The sequence below is a fragment of the Ursus arctos genome, unplaced genomic scaffold (assembly GCF_023065955.2).
Source record: "Ursus arctos isolate Adak ecotype North America unplaced genomic scaffold, UrsArc2.0 scaffold_12, whole genome shotgun sequence".
NCBI classification, from domain to species: domain Eukaryota; kingdom Metazoa; phylum Chordata; class Mammalia; order Carnivora; family Ursidae; genus Ursus; species Ursus arctos.
Window position 1 is genome coordinate 43812284 of NW_026622786.1, and position 26843 is coordinate 43839126.

The following is a 26843-nucleotide window of genomic DNA, read 5'->3' on the forward strand; positions in this document are numbered from 1 at the left end:
TGTCTTCTTCTGGAAAAAAAGGTCAAGCAGATTTGCTAGAAGCTCATTATAAAAGGGTTTCCCTAGCTTGGGGTTCCTCAGCTATAGTTACATATCTAACTGGAGCACTCCATACCTTAGAGGATTGGGACACCTAAAACCAACACAAAACATGAAGCTCGTGCTGCTTGATGTGCCAAAGCAACAAAGTTTTTTGTTTCTGACCCAAGAATCTTTTGTCTTCCGACAGCACACATGAAACTGTGGTAAGCTAAACTGCTAGTTTGCAAGTAAGGTAAAAATCTCAGGCCCTTCACAGTTTGGTTTTTTTTTTAAATTGAGGTATAATTGACATAAAACATTATATTAGTTTCAGGTATACAACATAGTTACTCAACATTTGTATATATGGAAGTTCATACTACACACAATTTATTAACATTTGAACATTTTTTAACACTAGCATATGAGATAGTAATATAACTTGGTTAAAAAAATCAGAATAGCTTTTGCTTGCTAAAGAATTAGTAGAATAGCTTTAAAATTTAAAAATGCATTACTCACAACATACTTATTATAATGGCTAAAATTTAAAAAAAACCTGATAATACCAAGTGCTAGAGAACATGTGGGACATTTTCATCCATGGCTGATGGGAATGCAAAATGTAAGAGCCACTTCAGAAAAGCTTGGCGAATTCTTATGAAGTTAAACATATACTTACAAGATGACAGAGCCATTCCACTCTTATTTAACCTAGGTAAATTAAAACAACACTCACACAAAAATCTATGCAAGAATATTTATAACAGCTTCATTCATAATCACCAAAAACTGGAAACCCAATTGTCTGTCAGTGAGTGTATGGGTAAACTATGGTACATACAAACAATGAAATACTAGTCAGCAATAAAAGGACACAACAAGTTGGACAAACTCTACAAAGTATTATGCTGAGTAAAAGAAGCCAGTTTCAAAAGATTCTGTGCTATATGATTCCATTTGTTGGACATTATGGAAAAAACAAAACTATAGGGATGGAATGCTTAATTTCCAGTGATTGCTGGGTTTAAGTTAGGGGTCAGGGAAGGATTTGACAACAAAGGGACAGTACTAAGGGAATGATGTGAAGGTAAAGGAACTGTTTGGTATTTGGTGAAGAAACTGATTGTCACAGTGGTTCCATGAATCTATAAATGTGCTAAATTCATAAAATTTAACATCAAAAAAAGAGTTAATTTTACTGTATGCAAACTTTAAAATAAACAAAAGCACTACTTCCTAAGCACGAGTATAAACTGCCTTCTTCTTCTACTCCCATGTATCTTAAGCCTAAACTTGAAAAAGACTACTTTATGTGAAGAGAAAGGTGGAACAGACTAAAAGAATGGCTTTGAGGTGGAAACTAAAGGAGTTTGCTACAACATTATGAACATTTATCTTAAAAGGTTGGATTATGAGATAATGATCTATAATTTTAGAGAAAGGCAAAGCAAAAGGTACTGAAGAGAAGAGCAAACAGACCTTAAAATTAAAGAATGAATTGTCTCTCTAGTATTCATTTCTATAGTGCCATAACATAATAATTATATCTTCATTTAATTTGCTTTTTTGTGTTTCAGCTACACACAAAACAATTGAAGAAAAAATAATTTAATTTTAAGAAGATATAAACCTATTTTTACTTCAGTATTCTAAACCTTAAATAAAAGGGATTAATCAGTTGGCTATAGTTCCTGCACAAAAGATCTAAATCATGAAAGATTTCTTAAAAGTCTGGTGGAATCTAATATTAGGGTTAAATCTAAAGGGAAATTAATATATTTAAGGAAATGATATTCTGCATATTTAAAACTTTGCACTTATCTCTGTTTGCCTGTTTTTCTCCCTCTACATACTCCCATTCTTCCTTTTTCTTCCCAATCTGCCACACCCTTTTCATCCTCAGTGCCTTTTAGAAATTTGCCGCAAACCTAAATTATCTAACTGCTTTTAGGAATGACTCCATAAAATATAATTCATTTCAAAGACTGTGAATTAAAACATGGCTAATGGTCAAATTCAAATATTGTGGTACTCTCTTTCTAAAACATGACAATAGGGAATATAAGTAGTCTAATGGGATGTTTAACATGTATCAAATTAAAATACTAATACTAATTTACATTTACATTTCAAAAAGTATGTATGTCATTCAAATTATAACTTTTTCAATATATCTGACTACTACTTAGAATTTAATAAAGTAAAAAAATATTAGATTTTATAAAATACGCATGCATTAACAAAAAATAGGGCCCTAACCAGTCTATGAATATATCTTTTTGGCCAAATTACTATCAATTCTGCAGCTTATTGAATGTATACCCTGAGTTTCAGATACTTAATTGTCCGAGAAAAGAATAACTTCTCCATCTTGGGCCTTTGTGCTGAGATTATGTAAGTCAGTCATCTAGTGAAATGGAATTATAGAAATAAGGTATTTGAGAAGACAACAGCCCTGCTCTTTACAGTTACTGACCAACTGATTGTCTTCCTTTTTTTTGTCCATTTATGAAACAAGAATGACCTTCAGGTAAACTCTGAAATGATGGTGTAAGCCACATGCCTATGGAAAAACAGTTCTATAAAATCCTCCCTGAGGCAAATGAATCAATATTACCTTTCTGCTGCTTTGGTTACTCACCTAAAAAAGATGGCCAAAAATGAAACTTGGAAGAGGTTGGTGAGTAGAAAATGGAATGCCTGATATTTGGAAAAATGAAAGGATGGGTGATGGCAACTCCCCCTTCCAAAAACATTCTCTGCATTACAAAATATCTATTTGTTTTTCAGAGTCCATAGTCTCTCATGCTTCATTCCCCCTTCTGATTACCCCCCCCCTTTCTTTATCCCTTTCTTCTCCTACCTGAAACTTGAGGGCTTCAGAGGGGAGGGGAGTGGGGGAATGAGATAGGCTGGTGATGGGTAGTAAGGAGGGCACATATTGCATGGTGCACTGGGTGTTATACGCAACTAATGAATCATCGAACTTTACATCAAAAACCAGGGATGTACTGTATGGTGAATAACATAATAAAAATATTATTATAAAAAAAAAACAAAAACAAAATATCTATTTGTTTATTTTAACACTTTAGAACTATACTCAATGTCAAAAAAAAAAACTTTAAAATTTCCAATATCATTCTAACACACTCCATAAGCATCCAATGTTGGAATTTGGGGGTACTAATTAAGCAATTATTGAGCCATAGGGTCTTATTGCTTCAGAAAAGAATGTTAAAGAACTCACATAAATTTCCAGACTGGAAAAAAAAACAGTTTTTTTCAAAAACTAAGGTATTTACAATAACATTTTAAACCATAACTTGTAAGTATAAATACACTTAAGATTTAATAACATGAATTTTCATAAATGAGAAAAAACTGTAATGTTACGCTGACATTTTTCTAACATAAAAAACAGTCGTTTCAATGGTTTTCATATGTTAATCTATAACAAATATTTTCTTATATATAATATATAGATGATAATTCTGAGGTTAGTATAATGTAATTTTCCATTAAGATATAAAATTTAGCAAATATTTTCTTTTGCTCTTAGGAAAAATGAATTCTAGTTTCCCCATATTAAAATACATTATTTTATTAGTACATGATGTGAATTGTTATTATTCTTCAGTCTTTCCTGAAACTTGTTCAGCCCTGGAAAAATCTGTTTCATACTTCTTTTTGAGATTACTTAAATACATTCGTAAACTGTCTGGATCCAATTGAGAGTTTCGAGCAGTTTGAACAAGCCTAGTAGCTAGATGGTACACAGCTCTCTGTCTTTCCATCTCAGGGGTACTCCTTTGGTTTTGCTGTTATTGAAAAAATATAGATAAAAATTAAAATATGCTTACTATAACTCTGCTTTAAAATTTTGGCAATTTTCTCTTTCCTTTCATAGAAATATAGAATGCAAAGGTAACTAATTCCTTTGGGTAAGTTAATTCCATTCAACTAGTAAAGAATACACCAGAAAAAATAAAGAAATATTGTTTTGAAAGAATAAAATTTTTCATGAGTATTTACTACTTTATGACAGATTCTTATATTCTTGAAAATCACTTTTCAATGAAAAAAATCTGCTAAATAGGTCAAATTTCTCACTCAACATAACTGCTCATTGCTATGCAGTATTCATTTTAAATGTCACCCAGGAGTACTACTCTGCTATCTCCTACTTTAATTCCCTAATAGATAAACTGGTAGACAGAATGCGTCAACAGTAAATTGTTTGTCCCTCAAGAGATTTCATATATAGAAACTGCCAGAGTCTAAGAAAATACATTGCCTGAGGGGTAAATTACATTTTGAAAATAAGTGTCATAAATAGCTACTTGAAATTATGCCAATTCTTAACAAACTATTGTTAGGATGTCCAAGAAATAAGGTTTAAAACAGGAATTTTCTAATACTTTAAAAGGCCTTTAGATATTCAGTCTTTGAATAGTACTTCAGGGATGTGAATACACCTGGAAAATTCTTCATCCACCTCATTTACTGAGCTAGAAGAAGAATTAGCATTTTCAATCTTAACTGTTAATGTAAAGTTAGTGAGTTTCCCCTTACTAAGGGAAATAAAATCCCTCCAACTCTTTCTCAGTACAAAGCAATTCAAGATATTTTTTCTTCTTTCACTGTAAGAAAAATGAATTCAACTCCATGAGGTAAAGTAAGATTATCATATGTTCACGCATCTATCTATTTGATACACTGAATGATCAACTATCAATTTATTATCGAAATAACAAACACGGAATATCTATTATCATCCATATTCCAGGCCCCAAACCCTGTGTATGTCTATAGGAGGTTACAAAAATGTCTACCTGACATCACAATGGAACTCAAGAGGCTCAATGAAAGAGAAATATTATTATAGTGAAAGAGAAATATTCATAAGCAATTGATTTAGGTAATTATGATAAGTCTCATGAGAGAGATTTAAAATTCTCAGAGGAAGGAGAACTCATTTCCAGCTCAGGTCAAGAAAAGCTTAAGTAGGATGAAATATTTGGAATGACTCTTGATGGATAGAAAAATTGAGGTAAGGGCATTGTGAATGGGAGAAACAGCTAGAGCAGACACATTAGAAATTCTGGTACACAGGTTAAAATGACAAAATGACAAGTAATTCAATGTGGCACAAATGTAGGTTATAGTTAAACTGAGAAATGTTATCTAAGTTTGGGGTAGTAAATAAAGGGAGGTAATAAAGCAGCAGTAAACAAACTTCAGTGTGTTTAAGAATCATTTAAAGACTCGTTAAAAATATAAATTCCCAAGCCACAGGAAATCTTCAAAAATCTAGGATGCTCCCTGGTATAATGGGTGATTCTAATGTAGGTAATTCTAAGACTATATTTTGAGAAATAATCATAGAAAACATTTAACACTAGGCTAAGGGGTTTCACTTTAATTTGGTAAGAAACAACCAAAAGTTTCTGAACAGGGAAACATGATAAAAGTGATGCTTAGGAGACAATCTGGTAGAAGTATGTAGGATGGATTGAAAAACAGAGAGAAACTACTGCATAGTCCTAATGAGAGAAGATTAAGAATGATTCAAAATGGGCATCATGTTGCCTGATTTCAAGCTATACTACAAAGCTGTGATCACCAAGACAGCATGGTACTGGCACAAAAACAGACACATAGACAAATGGAACAGAATAGAGAACCCAGAAATGGACCCTTGGCTCTATGGTCAACTAATCTTTGACAAAGCAGGAAAAAACATCCAGTGGAAAAAAGACAGTCTCTTCAATAAATGGTGCTGGGAAAATTGGACAGCTACATGCAAAAGAATGAAACTTGACCACTCTCTCACACCATACACAAAGATAAACTCCAAATGGATGAAAGACCTCAATGTGAGACAGGAATCCATCAAAATCCTAGAGGAGAACATAGGCTGTAACCTCTTTGACATCGGCCATAGCAACTTCTTTCATGACACAACTCCAAAGGCAAGAGAAACAAAAGAAAAAATGAACTTGTGGGACTTCATCAAGATAAAAAGTTTCTGCACAGCAAAGAAAACAGTCAACAAAACAAAGAGGCAACCCACAGAATGGGAGAAGATATTTGCAAATGACACTACAGATAAAAGACTGGCATCCAAGATCTATAAAGAACTTCTCAAACTCGATACACGTGAAACAAAAATCAAATCATAAAATGGGCAGAAGATATGAACAGACACTTTTCCAATGAAGACATACAAATGGCTAACAGACACATGAAAAAATGTTCAAAATCATTAGCCATCAGGGAAATTCAAATCAAAACTACATTGAGATACCACCTTACGCCAGTTAGAATGGCATAATGGACAAGGCAAGAAACAACAAATGTTGGAGAGGATGTGGAGAAAGGGGAACCCTCTTACACTGTTGGTGGGAATGCAAGTTGGTACAGCCACTTTGGAAAACAGTGCGGAGGTCCCTCAAAAAGTGAAAAATAGAGCTACCCTATGACCCAGCCATTGCACTACTGGGTATTTACCCCAAAGATACAGACATAGTGAAGAGAAGGGCCATATGCATCCCAATGTTCATAGCAGCATTGTCCACAATAGCTAAGAAGATGCGATCCATATATACAATGGAATATTACTCAGCCATCAGAAAGAATGATTACACAACATTTGCAGCAACATGGACGGGCCTGGAGGAGATTATGCTAAGTGAAATAAGTCAAGCAGAGAAAGACAATTATCGTATGGTTTCACTCATTTATGGAACATAAGAAATAGGAAGATCGGTAGGAGAAGGAAGGGAAGAAGGAAGGGGGGGTAAACAGAAGGGGGAATGAACCATGAGAGACTGTGGACTCTGGGAAACAAACTGAGGGCTTCAGAGGGGAGGGGGCTGGGGGATTGGGACAGGCTGGTGATGGGTATTAAGGAGGGCACATACTGCATGGTGCACTGGGTGTTATACGCAAATAGTGAATCATGGAACATTGCATCAAAAACTGGGATGTACTGTATGGTGACTAATATAACAAAATAAAAATAAAAATAAATAAATAAATGTTTTAATTATTAACATTATTATATATGCGACACAACACCATTATAAAAATGTAAACTAAAAATATTTTCTTGAATTGGAAAACCAATTCTTACTGCTAAAAAGTTTCTTACCAAAATTTGTCTGGTAATTTGAGTTGTGATTTCTTTGGCATCCAAGACAATTGATGGTGGGAGTGATGACACTTCTGCAGCTTTTAATCCTAAAATTATATACAATGGGGCTTCAACCTTGTTACGGCAGGTATTTATTTTAAGCAGTAATAATCTTTTCTTCACAGATTTAAACTTCCATTCTACAGGCATTTCTGAACAACTTAGCAATTCTCAAAATTAAATTTTCTAAAGTTCTGGATGACAATTTACCAATTAAAAGATTTAATTAGTTGTCCAAGACATATGACAAATCAGAGTATCAATTACCTCTCAACACACCTCTGAGACAGTCAGGAAAACATGATAGGGAAAAGAAAAAGGGTAACTAGAAAACTGATTAATAATGAAATTCCAACTACAAATGCAGTTGGTTAACAGAAGGTCAAAGGATATGAGCTTTGCAAGGGAGGAGAGATAACCCTAGTCACAGAGATAATCCTAAAGCTAAATGTTCATCTGTCTAGCAGATCACTGAGAGAGGGATTTCTCACAAGATATAACTATAGATGACTATTCTTCATGCAAATTCAAAGTACTATGTAGTATTCTCATGTTCTCTGAGCCTAATTTTATTGTATAAATGCCACATAGGCTTTCTACTGTGTGCTAATAGTTTATTGTATATACTACTTTAGAGGCAATAGAAACAACACTAACACATTTATTGAGAAGTTACTAATTGCTAGGCACTATGTTGAACAATTCATATTTGATAATTCATTTAATCTTCATAAGCCTACATATATGGAAAATTATCCCCATTTAATAGATGAAAGTAAAGCTTATAAAAATTAAATATCTGATACAAATTAAGTTATGCAGTTGATTTCTCATTTCAAATAGCAAAACAAAGATGCTTTTCCCTCAAAGGTCACATTCATAGCTAAAATAATTTTAGGAACTTTTATATGTATAGGTCAATGAAAATTTTTCTGTATCCATGAGATTTTACATGTCACATAATGATTTAGATAGAAAATATCTAATCAAGTTTACAAGTATCATATGGTTTGATAATACATTCCCTTTTAACACTTTAGGTTATCAAGTTCCCTGCATCTGAAGAAAAAAGATGTTACTGAAAAAATGTGTAAGAAATATACAATTTTCAATTCACTTATAACTTGCAAATATAACCTAAATTGCATTTTTCTAAGAATAGAAACTAATACTTCTAGGACTTTCATGTGTTGTAATTCTACATAGTACTGATTAATATAGCTTAATACACATAAAATGTGAGCTTGACACAGAAAATACAGTCTTAGAGCATAAGCACTCAAAAGAATGACAGGAAAAGTTGCTTAGACTGACAGCTAAGTAAAAGGAAGAAGAATTATGAGAATATGTAGTGTTTAAACAGATATTATATAGATATAATTTTCATATGCAATACCATAGTTTTTTTCTTCTGTGAGTCCCTTACAAAGTTTGTAGGTACACAAGATTGCTTCTTTATTTCTCGAAGTGTTCTTTACATGCTGAACTTCAAAATGCATGTTTTCTACATTAGGATACAGGACCTCTATATGACATAGTTCCAGGAAATGTGTAGCAAATAGTGTAAATGCCTAGAATATATAAAAATGAATGTCAGTATTTTTTAAATGAACTAGAAAAAAATTTTTGTTTGATTTTCCAAGTAGGTTGGCAGAGGTGTAGGACTGAAACTAGTAATGGTCAATTCATTTCAAAATGTTTTGCAAATTTATATTCAATGAAAGAAACATGTTTATTATGTTTACATATCACATGTATGTTACATTACAGGAAAGAGAACAAATTTAAAAATAAAATCCTAAAAAAATATCTGAAGATATTCAAAAGATGAGGTTTACCAGAAATAAAGCTGTTAAGTGAAGTAATCATTTATTAGAAAAGTAATCTACAAACAAAATCATAACAATTCTCTCAACTTTTAAAAAAACTGTACTTTAAAAGTAGCTTCCCTCCATATAACTGTTTTTTGGAAAGTGGAATCAATGGATTGTCTTAGGTATTTGAAATTGCAAAGTTTTTTGGTTTTTAGATTTCCATTGTGTTTGGGTTAGGTACTTAAAGGAAAGAAAGAAAAGATGAAGAATAATGCTTAAGACAATGATTCTCAAACTTTAGTAATCCCCTGGGGAGCTTGTTAAAGATGCAAATTCTTGGTACTTATCCCCCCAAAATTTTCAATCAGTAGTTGTAATGTGGAATCCCAGGAAACCCCATTTTCCAGAAGTATTTTAGGTGATATTGATGCAGATGGTTCAAGTGATTTATGACCAGTACATGGTTTCCAGTCCCGCGTTACTAAACTAGATAGAGATTTGAATAATTGGTTATGTTTTAAGATATAAGCAGGAAAAACTGTAAATATGTGATTAGTAGAAAAATAAAATGTTAAGACATTAAAAAGAAAATATCTGGGTTGGCATATGGCATCAGCCATGTAAGGGGGGTGGCAAGAGGTATAGGACAGAAAAATGAAAAAATTCAACTACTTACTCAATAATCAAAAGGGGTATAAAACCAAATTTATAAAGCAACAGAAAAATATTTAGAAATCCAGTAAACTATTTAGACCTAAGAACCATGTTCATAATAACATTAACGTCCTCAAAATTTATCAAACCAACCTATTACTCTTTACTACTAGAAATAGAATCATTATTATCTTTAAATCTCATCAGATTAGAGGTGAGGTGGGGACACCATAATGCCAGCACCTGAAACGCTAAGAGGATGCCAGTGGCTGTGGGGCCTTATAGACAGTCCCAGCCAACCTGCTTCAACCACATGAAGATGGGCTTTATGATGGGTTATGCAGTGTGCATGGCAGCTGAGGTGCTCTTGGGTACTTTTTCCTGTCTCAGAATTGGAATGTGGGGTTGGAAGCTGATGGGTAGCATCAGAAAAATCATGATGCAGACTGATGTCATCTTTAGCACATTCATGGCCATCAGGATGGGCATCCAATACTAATTAGGGTCATGGCTGCCCACTACATCTACCCCTTCCCATCAGTCCCAGCCCATGTACTATAATAAAACAAGTCTTTGAGTTAAATAATAAAAATAAAATAAAATAAATCTAATCAGATTAAAGAGTGAATTCCAGAACCCCAGAACCGATTCAGAAAACTCATCCTTAAAATTCTGTTGCTCTAGAACCATTCTCAATACCAAAATCTGTAATAGTCAGGCTTCTCCAGAGAAACAGAATGGGTGTATGTGTGTGTGAGTAGAGAAAGAGAGAGAGAGATTGATTTACTATTAGGAATTGGCTCATATGATTATGGAGACTGAAGAATCCCCAGGTCTGTAATCAGCAAGTTGGAGACTCAGAGAGCTGATGCTGTAGTTCCAGTCTGAGTCTAAAGGCCTGAGAACCAGGAGAGCAAATGGTATAGTTCCAGCCCAAATGCTGGCAGGCTCAAGATCCAGAAAGAGCTGATGTTTCAATTCTAGTCCAAAGGCAGGAAGAATGATTCTAGATTGAAGGCAGTCAGACAGGAAGTAACCCTCTCACTCCCAGGAGGGTCAGCCTTTTTGTTCTATTCAGGTATTCAACTGGGCCCCACTCAAAACTAATTGGACGGGAGGAGCTGAAAGTCATGGAGGTAGAGCAGATGGGAGCCAGGGTACCTATGCACACATAAGCACGCTCCTGGTGTTCTCAGGCCCACTACGGTAAGGGCTTCAGGAGGTGCAGCATTGGCCACACCCTTCCGGCAGGGCAGCCCTGGCCGTGGACTGGAAGGCAAGCCCTGATGTGGGCTCTAGGCCACCATTCCTGGGTCTCCATTGTGACTGCGTCACTGCAGAAGCAGGTCAGCCTTACCAGCCGCTAGTGGGCAAATAGAAAAGATAGGCACCTGACCCTGACCCCAAAGACACACCACTTGCCCCCGCTCTCCTTGGTGCTGTACCCACCCCCAGATTGTTTCAGGGGCCAGTTGCCTTACCCCCCAGGTCCCAGGCTGAAATTCCTAAATACATAGTATGCCAACAGAGGATCCTATTATCACTTGTCTTTCTCCCTCAGTCTGATGATATGATCTGTAAACTCGGGTTTGAAGTCAGAGAAAACTCCGATATCAATGGCACTGTAACTCAGAGGGGTGAAGTATGCTGGAAGACAATCACAGACTGTGTGATTTATTACAGAATCAGCCCAGAGTCTGGATTACCAGGGCAGCGTGAGGCTGCTGGACCCTGTGTGTGAGGCTGTCCACTCACATTTGTTATCTCTGACCAAGGGGCAGTTTGAAATTCAATATATACCATGGCTGCAGTGGACAGCTTTTGCAGTTATTTCCTGAAATATGTGATGCCTTGGAAAACCTTCAATCTCCTGCTATTTCTTTTAGCTTAATGAAACTGACAGCATGTCTAGAACAGGCATCGGGTGATATATTTTTACTGAATGGGAAGGAATGCCCCTTTTATTTTTTTTTTTTTAAGAGAGAGAGGGTGTGCAATGGGGCATGGGGAGGAGGGGAGTAGAGGCAGAGGGAGAGGGAGAGAATCCCAAGCAGATTCTGCCCTGAGTGCAGAGCCCCATGTGGGTCTCTATCCCAGAACCTTAAGATCATGACCTGAGCCAAAATCAAGTCAGATGCTCAACTGACCCAGGTACCCCAGGAAAGCCCCTTTCTTTTAAGAGATCTGCTTGCATCTAAGGAGCTTGCTAGTATGTGGCAGACGTACTAAAAGTCTTCATTGGATCTCCATGTGGACTCAATCTACATAAAATCTTATGGCACGGGTTTGTGTCCCCTCAAGAAATTCCTCCAAACTATTGTTCAATGATGATACTGTTGACAGCAGGATTGGGTCAGCTGCTGAAGAGTTACTTGCAACAAACTAAATTTGCATTGGCATACCGGCCTTTCATAGCTCTTCCTCAAACCTTGAGGATTTGGCTGTTTTCCCTGATGTTGCTTCTGAGGTACTTTCAGTGTTAGAAGACGTGATGAAGAAATACACTGTTATATTACAAGTCATGTTCCCACACTGAGAAGTTGCATTAATCAAGTTCAAGTCACATAGTTTGCCATGTTGTTATTGACACAGCTGGAGACAGGACTTAGGAGAGTTTTGCCATTAACAAATGTCCACAAAGACTTCTGACTGCTGAGTCAACAGCTCTTTATACCACCTGTGAGGAAATATTGGCAAAACACTTGAATGATGGTAAAAATCAATCAAATTCCTCTTTTCCTTGGAAAGCCTGCAATAGAATTTCTTTGGGATTTCCTGAACCAGCAGGACAGTCCCCATAGGAGATCATTTAAGCCATGGGGAAATCAACTTATCCAAATTTCCAAAAGAAGTAACAAACCAGTCCCTTGCATTTTTCATTGTACTTTTACTCAGATTCGTTGATGAAGATCTGTTATCAATGTTTAAGGAAAAAGCAGTGATAAAATCATTGATTGGTCTTGCAGAAGGGTACAGTCTTCTCTTCCATCCAGTTTCTCAGCTTAAAAAAAAACCTGCTGAGCTGTGAGAAGAGCATCATAAGGATTTGGCCGCTCCTGCCTTTGCCTGGAGAAGCTGAGGAAGTAGCCAGATTAGAAGTAATTCTGAAACAAATGCCTACAGCTTTTAATCACAAAAATCCTGTATGAGCACCATTATCACATGCCTGAGAATCACTGTGTTGTTGGTGACCTGGACAGTCTTCCTGCTGAGAAGTGGTCCCAAGTAATCTGTGAACTCTATGGCACCCCCATCCTAACTCTGTTCTGTCCCAGAACCATTCTGGAAGTACTCATCATGCTTCAAAACATCAGCACACACTGCACCCGCATGTCCAGCCAGGTTGTTGCCTCCATGGAGTTGAGACACAGCAGTAGGTAGAAAGAAGGTTGTCCTCCAGGCAAAGAAAGTAGTATTAAGCTTCTGTCTCCTGTGCTTTACCCAATTTTATCACTGATTGCACTGGAATTGGTCAACATTCATGTGGTTCATGGAAAAAATTCTTATGAGTATTTAAAGTTCTTTAAGTTATTCTTGCAGTACATGGAGAACCTGGTGGCTTACAAAGGTCTGTTTGACCAAGGATCAAGTTCTGTTTCTCTGCAGCCTTCTGATTTGCTGTTCCGGAGTTTGTGTGAACCTCAGGCTGGGTCCCATCCTGAAACCAAGTGGCCACAGCAGTCTGGTCCCTCTACCATGACATAGTGTCCAGAGGAGGGGCAACTCTTCACCAAGATGTCACCCAGAAAGCTCTTGAGAACTGTCACTGCAGCCAGGACCCTGCCTCCTGTATTCACTGGCCAGGCTGGGTAGGCATCCACTCCTGAGCCACCATTGGGGCACAGAGAGACAGCTTGGATCAGTTTGGCATCATCCCTGGAGCTGAGAATAAGATTGGCAGAGTTGAAGAGGAACAGCTCCTGGAAGGTATGGTGGGCAGACATGGTGCCAGGCAGCAGGTTTGCTGGTCAGTGTGTAGCCAGGAAAGCAGGAGCCCTAACATGTGTCTGGATATGGAGGGTTTTGTATGGGACCAGGGAGAGCTGGAGGAGTGAGGGTCAGGGGTGCAGCTGCCCCAGTCCAGCTTGGAGAGCTGAAGTTTGTGATTCTAAAGAGTTCACTGGGCCATTGCAATTGTCTGGAACATCTGGGAAACCCCTGACATCTGTCTCAGGTGGCAGCAGCGAAGCTAGCAGCTCTCAGGAACCCCACTGAGACTGTCCTGGACCCCAGGTCTATGTACGCACTAGGCTGCACACAGTGAATTATGGCCCCTTCTTCACCTTCCAAACCTCCCTGACAGGTTCTAGCCCTCAGCCCTCCAAGGAAGAACATTCACCATGTGTGTTTCTGGCTTCTCTGCCATCAGAGAACAGTGCCAAGGAGACCTCAAAGGGAAGGGGTGGTGCTGTGGGATTACAGACATTCTAGCACATTCCATCCATCCCTTTGCCAGCTCAATACTACCACTACCCCCTTTTAAACAAAACTCCTGGGTAAAAACAGAAAACTGAGCTTCTGCCCCTGTGATGCAGACTTCTCTCATGCAAGTGTAGACATTCTCACATGTCGTGTTTCTACTCCGGGGACATGTTCTTTTGCAGTGCCTCCCTTGGACTCTAATTTAAATGATGATTTATAGGATTAACTACTCTTAACCCTCCTTATATTGGAACTGGAATGGAACAGAGGAAATAAAAGAATTGATATTTACCAAGCCCATGCAAAAAAACAAAACAAAAAAACTGATTGGATGGGACCCAGCCACACTAGGGAGGGCAATTTGCTTTACTTAGTCTACCAGTTCAAATACAAATCTCATCCAGAAACCCTCATATATACACCCAAAATACTGCTTGACCAAATGTCCAGTACTCTGTAGTCCAGTGAGGCTGACATACAAAATTAACCAACAGAGATACTAATTAGCTTTTAATCCTAACAAGTAATACATGTATCTTATTTTTATGAGAAATTCTGATCAACTGACATAGATTCAATATTACAAAGATTAATGTTATCTCTTAACATTACTTTTGATTTATCACCTACCTATCACAAAAATAAGATTTTTCTCTTCCTTTGTAATTAATCATTATGGACTGTCATTTAAGGTAAAGAACATCATCTTAAGGATATTTCAAGGTACTTTAAATATGGAAAAGTATTTTTAAGTTCTTTCATACCTGTATATATTTTGAGTGATCACCTAAAAAGATATTTTACAAATTAGCTTAATAATATAACAAAAATCATAGTCTGTTTTACTTGATTTGTGAAAACCTGTTTTATTTAAAGGAATGAAATCTTAGTTGGGTAAGTAAAATAATTTTCCATTAAGTGACCTCAGATGCCTAGTTTTTCATTTCATGTTGTGACATCATAGTCAATGTTATTATCCATGGAGACAATTATTGAAATGCTTTCATGTTTTGCCTTTTAATTTGATTAAATTAAAGCCAAGTGACTAGTTTTGATATTATTTGTATTTTTTTATTTCCTCCTTTCCTTGTCTACATCAGGAGTATCATCCTAGCTGTTCCTGCTTCCATCAGAAATGAACTAACAAAACAATAAATGCTATGGTATGCTTTTATTACCTAAAATTGTTTAAAGAGCTATTTGTAGGTGCTTGTAAAATCCAATCATGATAAATATATAAAGGATACATCAAGGGGTGCCTGGGTGGTTCAGTTAGTTTAGCATTGGACTCTTGGTTTCCACTCAGGTCATGATCTCACAGTTGTGAGATTAAGCCCCATATATTAGTTCTGTGCTCTGGGGGGAGTCTACAGGAGATTTCTCTCTCCCTCTCCTTTTCCCTCTGCCCCTCCTCCTGCTCACGAGTATGTGAGCTCTCTCTCTTGCTCTCTCTCTCTCTCTCAAATAAATAAATCTTAAAAAAAAAAGACTCAAAATTAATACACTTAAAAGAAATAGAGAAGAATACCTTTAAGCTCAGCAGATATTCACAAACAGCATAACAAATGCCAATACCTTCTTCTGTATTAGTACCTCTGCCAAGTTCATCAATTAATATAAGTGATTTGTTATTAGCATTATGTAGAATGTAAGCTATCTGAAAAATATAATTTTAATATTATTCATTGTAACCAAACAGCTGTCACTACCATTTTAAAAAATGAGGAAAAATCCAGTCTCTTTATTAGTTCATCCAAAACGTATTTTTATAAAGATAGCCAGCTGAATAGAGAAACTAACACAAAAAACAGGGATGTACTGTATGGTGACTAACATAATACAATAAAAAAATATTATTATAAAAAAAATCTCATGACTAATAATTTCGATAGAATAGCTAATATGTATATAAACAGACACATGCATATCTGTATGAAACAACAAAGAATAAATATTATCTAAAATATTAATGTTTTAGATACAGTGAAATAAAACTTAGCAATGAATTAAATGTTTAAATAATGCACAAAGATGGTCATTTTCTTCTCCACAAATGACTAATCAGTTGTCATAAAATATTCAAAACTCTTTCTCAAGTTTATTTTAACATCTAGGTAGCCAGTATAGATAGAAAAATTGAGGGAAAAGTATCCAAGTCCATTGATTCCTATTTAAACAAATAAATGTAAATCCATGCTCAACAAAGACCAAGACTCTAATTGACAGAAATGCTCTTTCTCCACTGAAGAGTATAAACCTCTTTCTCAAAAATTATAATTACACCCACATTATGTTCTGACACAATAGTAAATTTCATGGCCTTTTACCTTTTTATAGGACTAAGCTTCTTGAGAGCTGGGACCATTTAAAAATACACCTCGAGCACCTAGTACATTGCTATATTCTCCCACAGATACTCAATACATACTAAATAATTATGTAAAAGTCATATACAGTAGCACAAATAATAACTATTCTCCCCCCATCTACAAAAAGTTATCCAACTCTACAGTGATCCATTAATTTACCTACACTGAAGATAGCCCAAGAGCTATACTAAATACATTTAGCCCTTCAAGTCTACTTGATATTTGCTCAGATCAGAAAAAGGTGATGACACATACTTTGTTATAGAAAGTAAAAATTCTAAAGGGGCACACAAGAGGATGATTTTTAAAAGCATTCTAATACGGTGATTTATTATTTTAAAATCAAACCTAATAGGAACAATAGATACAATGCAAAATGGTCCTGAACAGGTCATTGGTTTCTGAAAGTCTTTCTTTATGCATCCCATATAAAAACATGAAAGCATGTTTTTTTGTTCAATAATACTAGCTTTTTCCTTAAAACTGAATTTTTCAATAAAACTTTCTCTTCCATTTCCACATAAGACAGAAATTAGAAGTTGTCTTTGACTGCCCTCTGGCTCTTGTAGAGGAATATAAGCACATCTGCATGTTTTAGTATAAGAATACTTTCTTACGTTATAATTGACCATAAGGAAACTTTAGTTTGGGTACCTCTTTCATTTCCTTCATGAATGTTGATGAATTTGTTTCAATATCATCATCAGTACTGATTCTTGTAAAAATCTGTTCAGCAATTCTAAAGGAAGAATATTCTGCTGGAACATATGATCCTGTAAAATATAAGGTCAATGTAAATCGAAGTGCTTTTATAAAATATAAGTACTAATATTTTGTACTTTTCACCAACTCAGATTATTTATTAGCCTAGCTAAGGATTATGTGGTGGAAAGATCACTGGATATACAGTTAGACAACATGGCCCCAGCTCTGTCACTTATCATATATCCTTGGGCAGCAATTAGTCTCATCTTTCTCACATATAAATGGAAATACTTGCCTTAACTATTGTACAAAGTTACCTGGAAGTTCAAATAAGACAGCATAAATTCAAGTACATTAGAAAGATTTATTATAAACTTCACAAAAATGTTAAATAATATAGTTAGATTAAAAAAATTCAAAATAGGAAAATTTGAAGGAGATGGTTATGAAGCTCAAGGTTGATAAAACTGTTACAGAAAGATATATTAGGAAATATCTGTTCTTAGAAATGTATAGAAATACCCAGAATTAGAATGAAAGCAAAATATTTAATTTTTTTAAAAGGTGAGTTTTCATCCCTGAGACTTTTTCTGCCTGAGAAGTTATCATGCTAAATAGTCTAAAATATTCACCTTTTGAAAGCAAATCAATCTGATTAATGCAACTACCTCTATACAGAATGGGACATAAAAGGCATTCTAAAATCATAGGAGGATAAAAATATACAAATAGTTGAATGGGAAAAGTATAAGGCATACAGAACAAAATGGTGAAATAATGGGAGTGAAGAAACAAACCCTTGATTATTCCAGTGTTTAAAACCAAGATAAGGATAAAGAACAGTATCAATCTCCAAGGAAAAAGGACTAGCAGGAAAAGAAAGCAAAAGTCAGGATAATACTAATAAAAATAAAAGTAACAATAATAACAATAGTAATTATAATGATCGCTCCTCAAAAGCAAGTCTCTTAAATACAACTTTCTCACAGGATTTCTGAAAGGATTAAATGGGAAAATAAATGTGAAAGTACCAACGACAGGATATAGCATATATGGTATATGTTCGTACTTTCTCTTTAGTTCATTTGTATCCACCTCCACCAAAAAGGCTCTCCGATACTTTTAAATCTAAAAATTATTACAGAAGCCCCCCACTGATATTTTGCTTCCCGTCTGGCTCTCCTCTAACAACATCAGCCAGAATAACCTATGTGAAAGGCAACTCCAACCATATGATTCTCTTACTTAAATTTCAATAGCTCCCTACAGATTTCTGGATAAAGTTTAATCTCTTCAGTGAAGTACCTAAGGCCCTTCATGATCTGGCTCTTGCCCACTCTCTGGGCTCACAGCCACTGTTTGCTCTACGAAGGAATCCAGACTTCTTGTACTTCTTTGGGCACATCATACTGGTTTTTTTGTTTTTTGTTTGTTTCTTTCTTTAGAATATGTTCTTACCTTTGCCTGGATAGTCTCCTTCTTTCGCATACCCTTTATATACATTATCTCACTTAATCTTTACAACAATTAGGTACTATTATAATTTTCATTTACAGAGAAGAAAACCAAGGAAGTTAAGTAATTTGCCTAAGATCACAGAGCTAGTAACTAGACAAGCTAGGTCTAGCTCCAAAGCCTATGTTCTTAATTTCCATGCCTTTCAAATTCTACTGGTTTCTTTATGATCAGATTATATCAGATACTATATATACTTTAAGGTATTTTAGAGGTTTAAAAGGAGTGACAGGTAGAATAATTTTCTTCTAATATTTGAGGGGCTATTATCAAAAGAGATTAGGTTATTCTGTGATGCATAGAAGAATTAGGACTAATGAGTAAAAGTTACAGAAAGTCAGATTTCAAGTCAGCATAATGAATCTTCTAACAATTACAGATGTCCAACAATTGCACAGCCTGTTTTTTTTGAAGGATAGAGCTCCTCGTAACTATTCAAAAAAGAAATAAGATTATTATCACACATGAATCAGTTTCTTTATAAAAGGAGGGAAATTAGCTAAGATGTCCTTTTCATTCTAATACAACTATAAACCCAATAAAATATTTATTCTTCACCCATTCACTTCTGATTTTGTTTCCCAGTAGTAAGGGTAAATCTGCACTGTATCACCAATATTATTACTGCTGTATTTCCCTTCAATTTATTGTATTAGGCCAGGGTTTCTCAACCACCACACGACTAACATCTTGGGCTGGATAACCTTCCTTACATGTGTCAGGGGGAGGGAGGAATGTCTTGTGCATTGCAGGATATTCAGCAACATCTCTGGACTCTACACTCCCCTCGGGTGTGACAACCAAAAATGTCTCCAGACATTGCCAAATTTGGGGGCCAGGAGTGGAGTGGGGGAGGGAACAATATCATCCCTGGTTGAGAACTACTGCATTAGGGCAAATCATCTCATTTCTGATTCATGGAGTTCCCAAGGAAACCTAGTTTTCAGAGCTAAGTTGTGCCTCTACACCAAGAAATAACATGACATTGTTGGGCCAATGAGAGCTATTTATGTGCGTATATATGCACACATAATGTGTTACTGTATCAAGTGCTGTGCCTGAGTTACTGGTAGCCCTTAAATTAAGTAAAAGATGTTTCTTTCCCCAATGTTATAATTTGGGGAAAATCTTACATAAGTTATTAAAGGTGGCAGCTTATCCTACTTATTTCACTTTTTCTCACAACAAAGTTTGGTTTTGAATCAGAATAATGATATGATTCAGTTTAGTAATAATTGATACAACTTTAATAGCTATAGTAAGGTAGTTTTTATTTCTGTTACATCCTACAAAATTTTTACTACAATGCAATCCAAATTGGATGGAGCTTAATTAATACCAAATAGTAAAAGTTATGATCTACATAACAGACACTATTATACTTTTAGGTAAGAAAACCTACTCCAAACTGTTTTGGGGTTAATTAGGCACCTGGATCTAAAATACTCGGCACAAAACATTTTAAATGGGGAGCAGAATTGCTAAGTATGAGGTAAAGCCGTAACTTACCAATCTGGGCCATAATCTGACAAAGAGCAATCTGTTTTAAATATGTGGATTTCCCACTCATATTAGGCCCAGTTATGATCAAAAAATTACTTCCTTCTGTAATATAGGTATTGTTGGCAATAGGTTTTTCCACAGATATTTTTTCAAGAATGGGATGCCACCCCTGTTTGATTGCTAAAGTATCAGTAAATTCTGGCCGAACTAAAAGAGAAAAAGAAAGAATGGTTTTGTAAGATTAATATATTTAAGTTTAATGGTCTGTGTGGTGTGCATGTGTGATTTTACTAGGGTCAATTTGGGACAAAGCATTAAGGTATTATGTTATCTTAAATCCCTACCAAAATCCCTCTAGATTGTAACTGATGCATTCTAATCACCATCACAACTTTTATTCACTTTCAGGGAACTCTAGGATTTAGTTCTTTGTCATTTGTCCTGAGCTCCAAAACAGTCTGTAGCATTTTCAGATTTATATAGATTAAAAAGAGTCAACCAGCCATTGGTAATGCTTTTTTTTTTTTTTTTTTGAGAGGAGGAGGGAGAGTGTGAGGTGGGGGGAGGGGTAGAGGGATAAAGAGAATCTCAAGCAGACTCCCCACTCAGTGTGGAGCCCAACATGGGGCTCAATCTCATGACCCTAAGATCTTGGTCTGAGCCAAAAGCAAGAGTCGGACGCTTAACAACTGAGCCACCCAGGCACCCCGATAATACTTTTAAAATAACAATTACCAGTACTACAAAATTTCACATTTACTTAATTCCCACCTTAAGCTTTATTTCAAATTTGGCATACTTAGCTTTTCAAGTGACATATGGATATACATTAGAACCAAATATAAACATAATTTTATGTCCAGAAACTTAAAGAAATTTTGTCTAAAAAGAATACCCAGATGATAAACAAATCAGACACAAAATATATTAGTTAATTTATAGAAACAAATAATGATCAGATCTCTATGAATATCTTCCAAGGTAAAGGGAGGAAGACAGGGCATGGGGACAAGTAAACACTAAAATCCTACATGCCCCTAGAGGAAACATATGGATAAACTCAAAAGCATTCATCATAAAAGACAGGTTGGTTAGAAAATAATTTCTAAACTACTTTAAAAGTACTTTTAGGGGGCGCCTGGGTAGCGCAGTCGTTAAAGCGTCTGCCTTCAGCTCGGGGAGTGATCCTGGCATTCCGGGATCGAGTCCCACATCAGGCTCCTCCGCTGGGAGCCTGCTTCTTCCTCTCCCACTCCCCCTGCTGTGTTCCCTCTCTCGCTGGCTGTCTCTCTGTCACATAAATAAATAAAATCTTTAAAAAAAAAAAAGTACTTTTAACACAAAAAGTCAGTATTTAAAGGTTTGGAGTTTCAGGATGATACATCTCAAATTAAAATGGAGCAACATCAATTATCTTAATAGCTAAGAAAACTATTAAAATAGTTGATCCCTAAGGTAAGGTTTTGATCCCAAAGGAGATCTAAAAGATTGAAAGCTTTTGGCTTATAAAATACCAATTGAAAGAGTTAACATTTCCATAATAAATATAAAAATATGAAAAAAATCTTCGTAAAATACTTATTTCCCATCAAAAAAATAAATTTACATAGTATTTGGGAAATGTTACTGGTGATTTTAACTAGAAATTTCAATGTTATTAATGACATTAAGCCCACAATTATTCAACCTTAATTACCACATACTAGTTCCATAAATTTGTATATAGGAGTATGGTTATTACTGATAAGTTGGAGAAGAAACTTCAAGGGGTTAATCTGAAGTATTCACTTCACTTAATATTAGAAAATTACTTAACATTTATATTTAAGACTTTGGGTTGCAAAAGACTTAGGATACAAAAATACATGATATAATCCCTGATCTTGAGATGGTCACATCTAAGGAGCTAGTTTAGAAAATGTTCACTTTGGAGATTCATTTCTCTCATCTGCTTCTGTCACACTGCTTCTAATGAGTCTCCAGATTTGAACTTCATCAATTTGGGTTATTGTCATTTCCACCAAGGAGGCAGCTTTTCAGTCCTTCCTATTTGGGAAACCTTTAAAGTTTCCTGCAGTATTTTCTTTCTCATTTGTCAATTTCTCGGTAAACAATTTTCTGACTTTTAAAATAAATTTTAAGAGTAATTTTACTTTTTCTATTTCAAGTCTTAGTCTAAAACCATAGGCAAGAGACCATATTTCAGGTAAAAAAATGTAAAGCATTCATAATTGTTATATAAAATTGCTTGGATGGAATACAAATTTCAGTATGCAACATATTTATTCCAAAGAAAGTAACTTACCATAGTCAGAAAGAGTGCAGGCATGAGCAAATGACAGTAGCATATCCAGCATTGACACAGTGTCAGACAGTTTATATAAGCAATGAATATGTTCATAAATCTCACTAAGCAGTTTGCACACTATCCTGAAAGTATATGTTTGGAAGTTAGGCAATGCTTTTAATTTTTTTTTTTAAAGATTTTATTTATTTATTTGACAGAGAGAGACAGCCAGCGAGAGAGGGAACACAAGCAGGGGGAGTGGGAGAGGAAGAAGCAGGCTCACAGCAGAGGAGCCTGATGTGGGGCTTGATCCCATAACGCCGGGATCACGCCCTGAGCCGAAGGCAGACGCTTAACCGCTGTGCCACCCAGGCGCCCCAGGCAATGCTTTTAAAAAGGGACATACAATATAATTGTAAAAACAACATCAAATTCATTGCTGAGGTAAAATAACATTCACAGTTCTGTTATATTGTACAGGTAAAGTCTACTGTTCTTTTGCCTCATTTTAGAGATTAGGAAATTGAAGTTCCTTGAGTTCAAGGAACTTGTAGCAAGAATGCATCTTCTGGTATGTTAACACCATGTTTTTGAAATTATTGCTTTTATTAAATACTAATAAAATTTATTTTCATTAATAAAATCCTTTTATAGGTCAAACAAGACCTCACTATACTTCAACAGATCCCATCTGCTAATAATTTTGTGGTTTTTGCCAATGTTAAATTCAACACAAAAGTTACTGTATTCTCTCTCTCTCTTTATCTCTCTCTCTCTCTCACACACACACACCCTAACAACATAATTATTTAAGCTTTTATGTAGCAGAGGTATTACACTGTGACATAATATAAAAGGTTTTCCTTGGAGCACTTGGTTGGCTCAGTTGGTAGAACATGTGACTCTTGGTCTCTGGGTTGTGAGTTCAAGCCCCCCCGTTGGGTGTAGAGATTACTTAAAAATAAAATCTTAAGGGGCACCTGGGTGGCTCAGCTGGTTAAGCATCTGACTCTTGATCCTAGCTCAAGGTCTTGGTTTTTCCCTTACAAGGAGACATATGTTTCCCAAACCTATTATATCTCATAATCTCTGTGGTCTATGCCCTGAAATTGTTTTGAAAGTCCAACATTTGTCTTTATCATCTCAGTTCATCGATTATGAATGATCTTTTTTTTTTTTTTTTTTGCCGGGCCCCCCTCACCCTCCCCATGAATGATGTATTTCTTATTTCCAGCTGTAATGTTACTGTTTCACAAACAGCAGAAGACTGGCACTATTGTAATGAGATACATGCCATGAGAAGTTGAGGGCTTACATACCATAAGAAAAAAATAAACTGAATGAAGCCCAAGATAAGCCCATGATGTGCCAAATTCTACATCATGGTGAAATGCATACTACAGAAGTATCAGGTATAATGATGTTTTTTTGTTTTTGTTTTTGCAATTAGATTTGCCCTGAATCTTCTGTGAAGCTGAGCGATCCCAATCACAATGACAGACTTTAAAAGCTTTAATTGTTCTTTCAGGAAATGTTCTTTCTTTGCTAACATCCATAATTTTACAATTTTCTGCAATCAGATAGAAAGCCAATTAATGAAATTTAGTATAATGCTTCAAACTGAACCAATTTAATTTAATATTCAAAAATTTCAAATGTGCTTACATATAAGTCATGTGGTAGATTTCTCTCAAAGATTCTTGACATCTTTCATTCATTTTAATTAAGTCTGCTGATGTAAAGGTATAAGAACTTTTCACTTTAGATATCTGCCCAGAAATTAACAAACAAAATTAACAAAATGTCAAGATTGTGTACACTCCTATAAAATAAAAGATACAGATTTAAACACTATAGATATTTAGGTTAATTAATTTTGTAGATAAAGCATCACAAATAAAGTCTCAATGTCTGTAAAAAAGAACAGTTAAAGCATTTAACTTAAAGTTAACCTACAGTATTCTGGCACAACTATTTGAACAGGTCTTAAAATAGCTCTGTAGAAATATCAGACAGTACATCTCATTACCCAGTAATATGCATGACAGATATCAGTATCACTCCATCTCTGACCCATGGTAGCCCTTGTCCCATATCTGAACCTCACTCAATTTCCAATCCTATTACTATGTCTTAACCGATTCTTTTCTTTTTCCATCCCCCATTACCTGGTAATACAGTGCGTAGTCAGACCCTAAAAGTTAAATGGTTTGTTTTTGTCGAAAGGTACCCCTGAGAGCAGAGAAAGCAAAATTAAGAGTGGGGTAGACTTTCCCAAACTGGTATATCATGGAGACGTTAACATGTATTTAGGAAAAAATATTTCCCTAGTCCAAAGGTTTGGCAATATTGGGTTTTAAAAAAGTTAGCAGATTTCTTTATTTCAGGATTTTTAAACCTTTAATAGGCAAATGTGCATTGAGAACTACCTAAAACAGGAGATGGTACAGTATTTACCAAATTCCTTTTATCAAAAATAACTTTTGGACTTTTTTTCCCTTTCATTTCCTTCTTTTTACACATACCAAGCTTCCAGAACTGTGTTATGCACTGTTTGGTGTTTCTCCAAAAAAATAAAAGAATAAAAAAATAAAAAAACAAAAAGTTTCTACCTCACTCTTAGATTAGTATAACTGTTAGGTGGGTTGACGAGAGTAGGAAAGCAATATACAGAACATTCAGAAATTTGGCATGTAAAATTCAAGGAATGTCTGAAAAACTATAAAATGTAATTCAGAAATAATAATTTCCAAACCAAAACTATAAAATGAACCTTAATAAATTCTGAAGGAAGTTGATTATTGGGTAGGGCTATACAATCTGTAGTCATCTGGATGAAAAATCCTCGAGCAGAGCTAAAACTTGTTCTTAAAGGAAGACTGTATTTTTCTGCAAGTTGTGATATCATTCCTAGTGACCAGAAACAAGAAAAACAAAAAGAATTTTAATGAGAAAATTACTCTGTTTAAAAAAAATTACATTTTTTGTTGTTGTTATTTTATATATAAATAGGAAGGTCTTGCTACTCTTTTAAACTATAAAGATTTTTAATGTCTAACACATATTGTGGTCAAGTATTCATTTAAGAAAAAAATTCGTAGTAAAAAGATAGTCATTTTGATAGGTGGTTTGAAAGTAAAAAATTGTAAAAATTAAACTAAACTAAGACTACTTTATACTCTATTAGAATATTAGTTTTCATTTGTTATTCATTCAATTTTTTTGAAAAGTGAATAATCATATAATTATAACCATTAGTTCACCATAAGAAATTCTCTCTACAAAACATATTTTGCAAAACAAAATATTCCAAAAAGAAAATGGTGATACAACAAATACCTAAAAAATCCAATTTTTCCTATCAACTTCAAACTTACCCCAGAGTTTTGAGTTTTTATTTTTAACTTGATGGTCATTAATACTTTGAACATTACTTGTGAAAATTAACATCTTTATTCCTCAAAATAGTTCCTCCAACAATTTTCCTGCTTCTCTCAGTGATATCACCACTCTCAGGCTAGAAATTTCAATTAGCACCAATAGCTACATTTCCCTTTACCATGGCCATAACTACTCAGTTATTAACTCATCAATTCTTCCTTCAACCTTTGCATCTCTCTTCTCGTATACATTGCTATCACTCAAATGCTTTAACTTGTAGTAGTTTAAAATGGTTTCCCTGTCTCCATTGCTCTACTCAAATTCATTCAACCAATCTTCATGATCAATTTCACTCCACAGAGCAAAACTGTCTCAGTGCCTCTGCATTCTCTTAGAGGAAAATCCAAACTCCCAGCCTTCAAAGACTGTATTTTTGTCCCCACTCTACATTTCCAATCTTACCTCTTACAAATTCTGTCAGGGAATGCCCTATTGCATCCTAACCAATTTCCCTCTTCATCCCTTGAGGTTTCCTTAACCTTTGTGCTTCAGTTTGTACCACTGCGAGTATGTGGAGTTCCTTTCTAGGCTATTGTATCTACTGAAAACATTCCCATCCACTATGCTTCCTCACCCAATCACTCTCTGACCCCTATAACCTGCTATATTTTTCACCATATATCTTATACCCATGTGATATTATATGATCAAGTGGTTGATACACACATCTATCTACCTACCTATCCATACATATAAACACACACACACACACACACACACGCATTTCTTTCTTGCCTGTCTTCACTACTATAACACAAGCTCCATGAGGATGGGAACTTTGTCTTGTTCACTATATACTCCTAGTACCCAAAGCAGTGTCTATGTTTACAAGAAACTCCATAAATTTGTTGAATGAATTACTGTACTTGCTCAAATGCTACCTCTTCTCGACAAATATATCTCTTCCTCTG

At 35.3% G+C, this 26843-nt stretch overlaps 2 protein-coding genes and 1 pseudogene across 2 annotated transcripts in view; 2 read left to right on the forward strand and 1 right to left on the reverse strand.

Annotated features, from left to right (window-relative positions):
- Positions 1 to 26843, reverse strand: part of MSH4 (mutS homolog 4) — a 118585-nt gene that overhangs the window by 36309 nt on the left and 55433 nt on the right. The window contains exons 12-19 of the mRNA XM_057310549.1: positions 25265 to 25401; positions 24157 to 24260; positions 22510 to 22634; positions 20211 to 20411; positions 17136 to 17254; positions 15641 to 15769; positions 8619 to 8793; positions 7181 to 7269 (exon numbers count right to left, since the gene is read on the reverse strand). Of these exons, the coding sequence (XP_057166532.1) occupies positions 7181 to 7269; positions 8619 to 8793; positions 15641 to 15769; positions 17136 to 17254; positions 20211 to 20411; positions 22510 to 22634; positions 24157 to 24260; positions 25265 to 25401 (1079 nt within the window). The remainder of the gene's footprint in view (positions 1 to 7180; positions 7270 to 8618; positions 8794 to 15640; positions 15770 to 17135; positions 17255 to 20210; positions 20412 to 22509; positions 22635 to 24156; positions 24261 to 25264; positions 25402 to 26843) is intronic.
- Positions 9950 to 10189, forward strand: LOC113254516 (reactive oxygen species modulator 1-like). Its single transcript, XM_026497788.2, has one exon. The coding sequence runs from the start codon at positions 9950 to 9952 to the stop codon at positions 10187 to 10189; it is 240 nt and encodes a 79-aa protein (XP_026353573.1).
- On the forward strand, positions 11227 to 13395 carry LOC113254514 (endoplasmic reticulum membrane-associated RNA degradation protein-like; annotated as a pseudogene).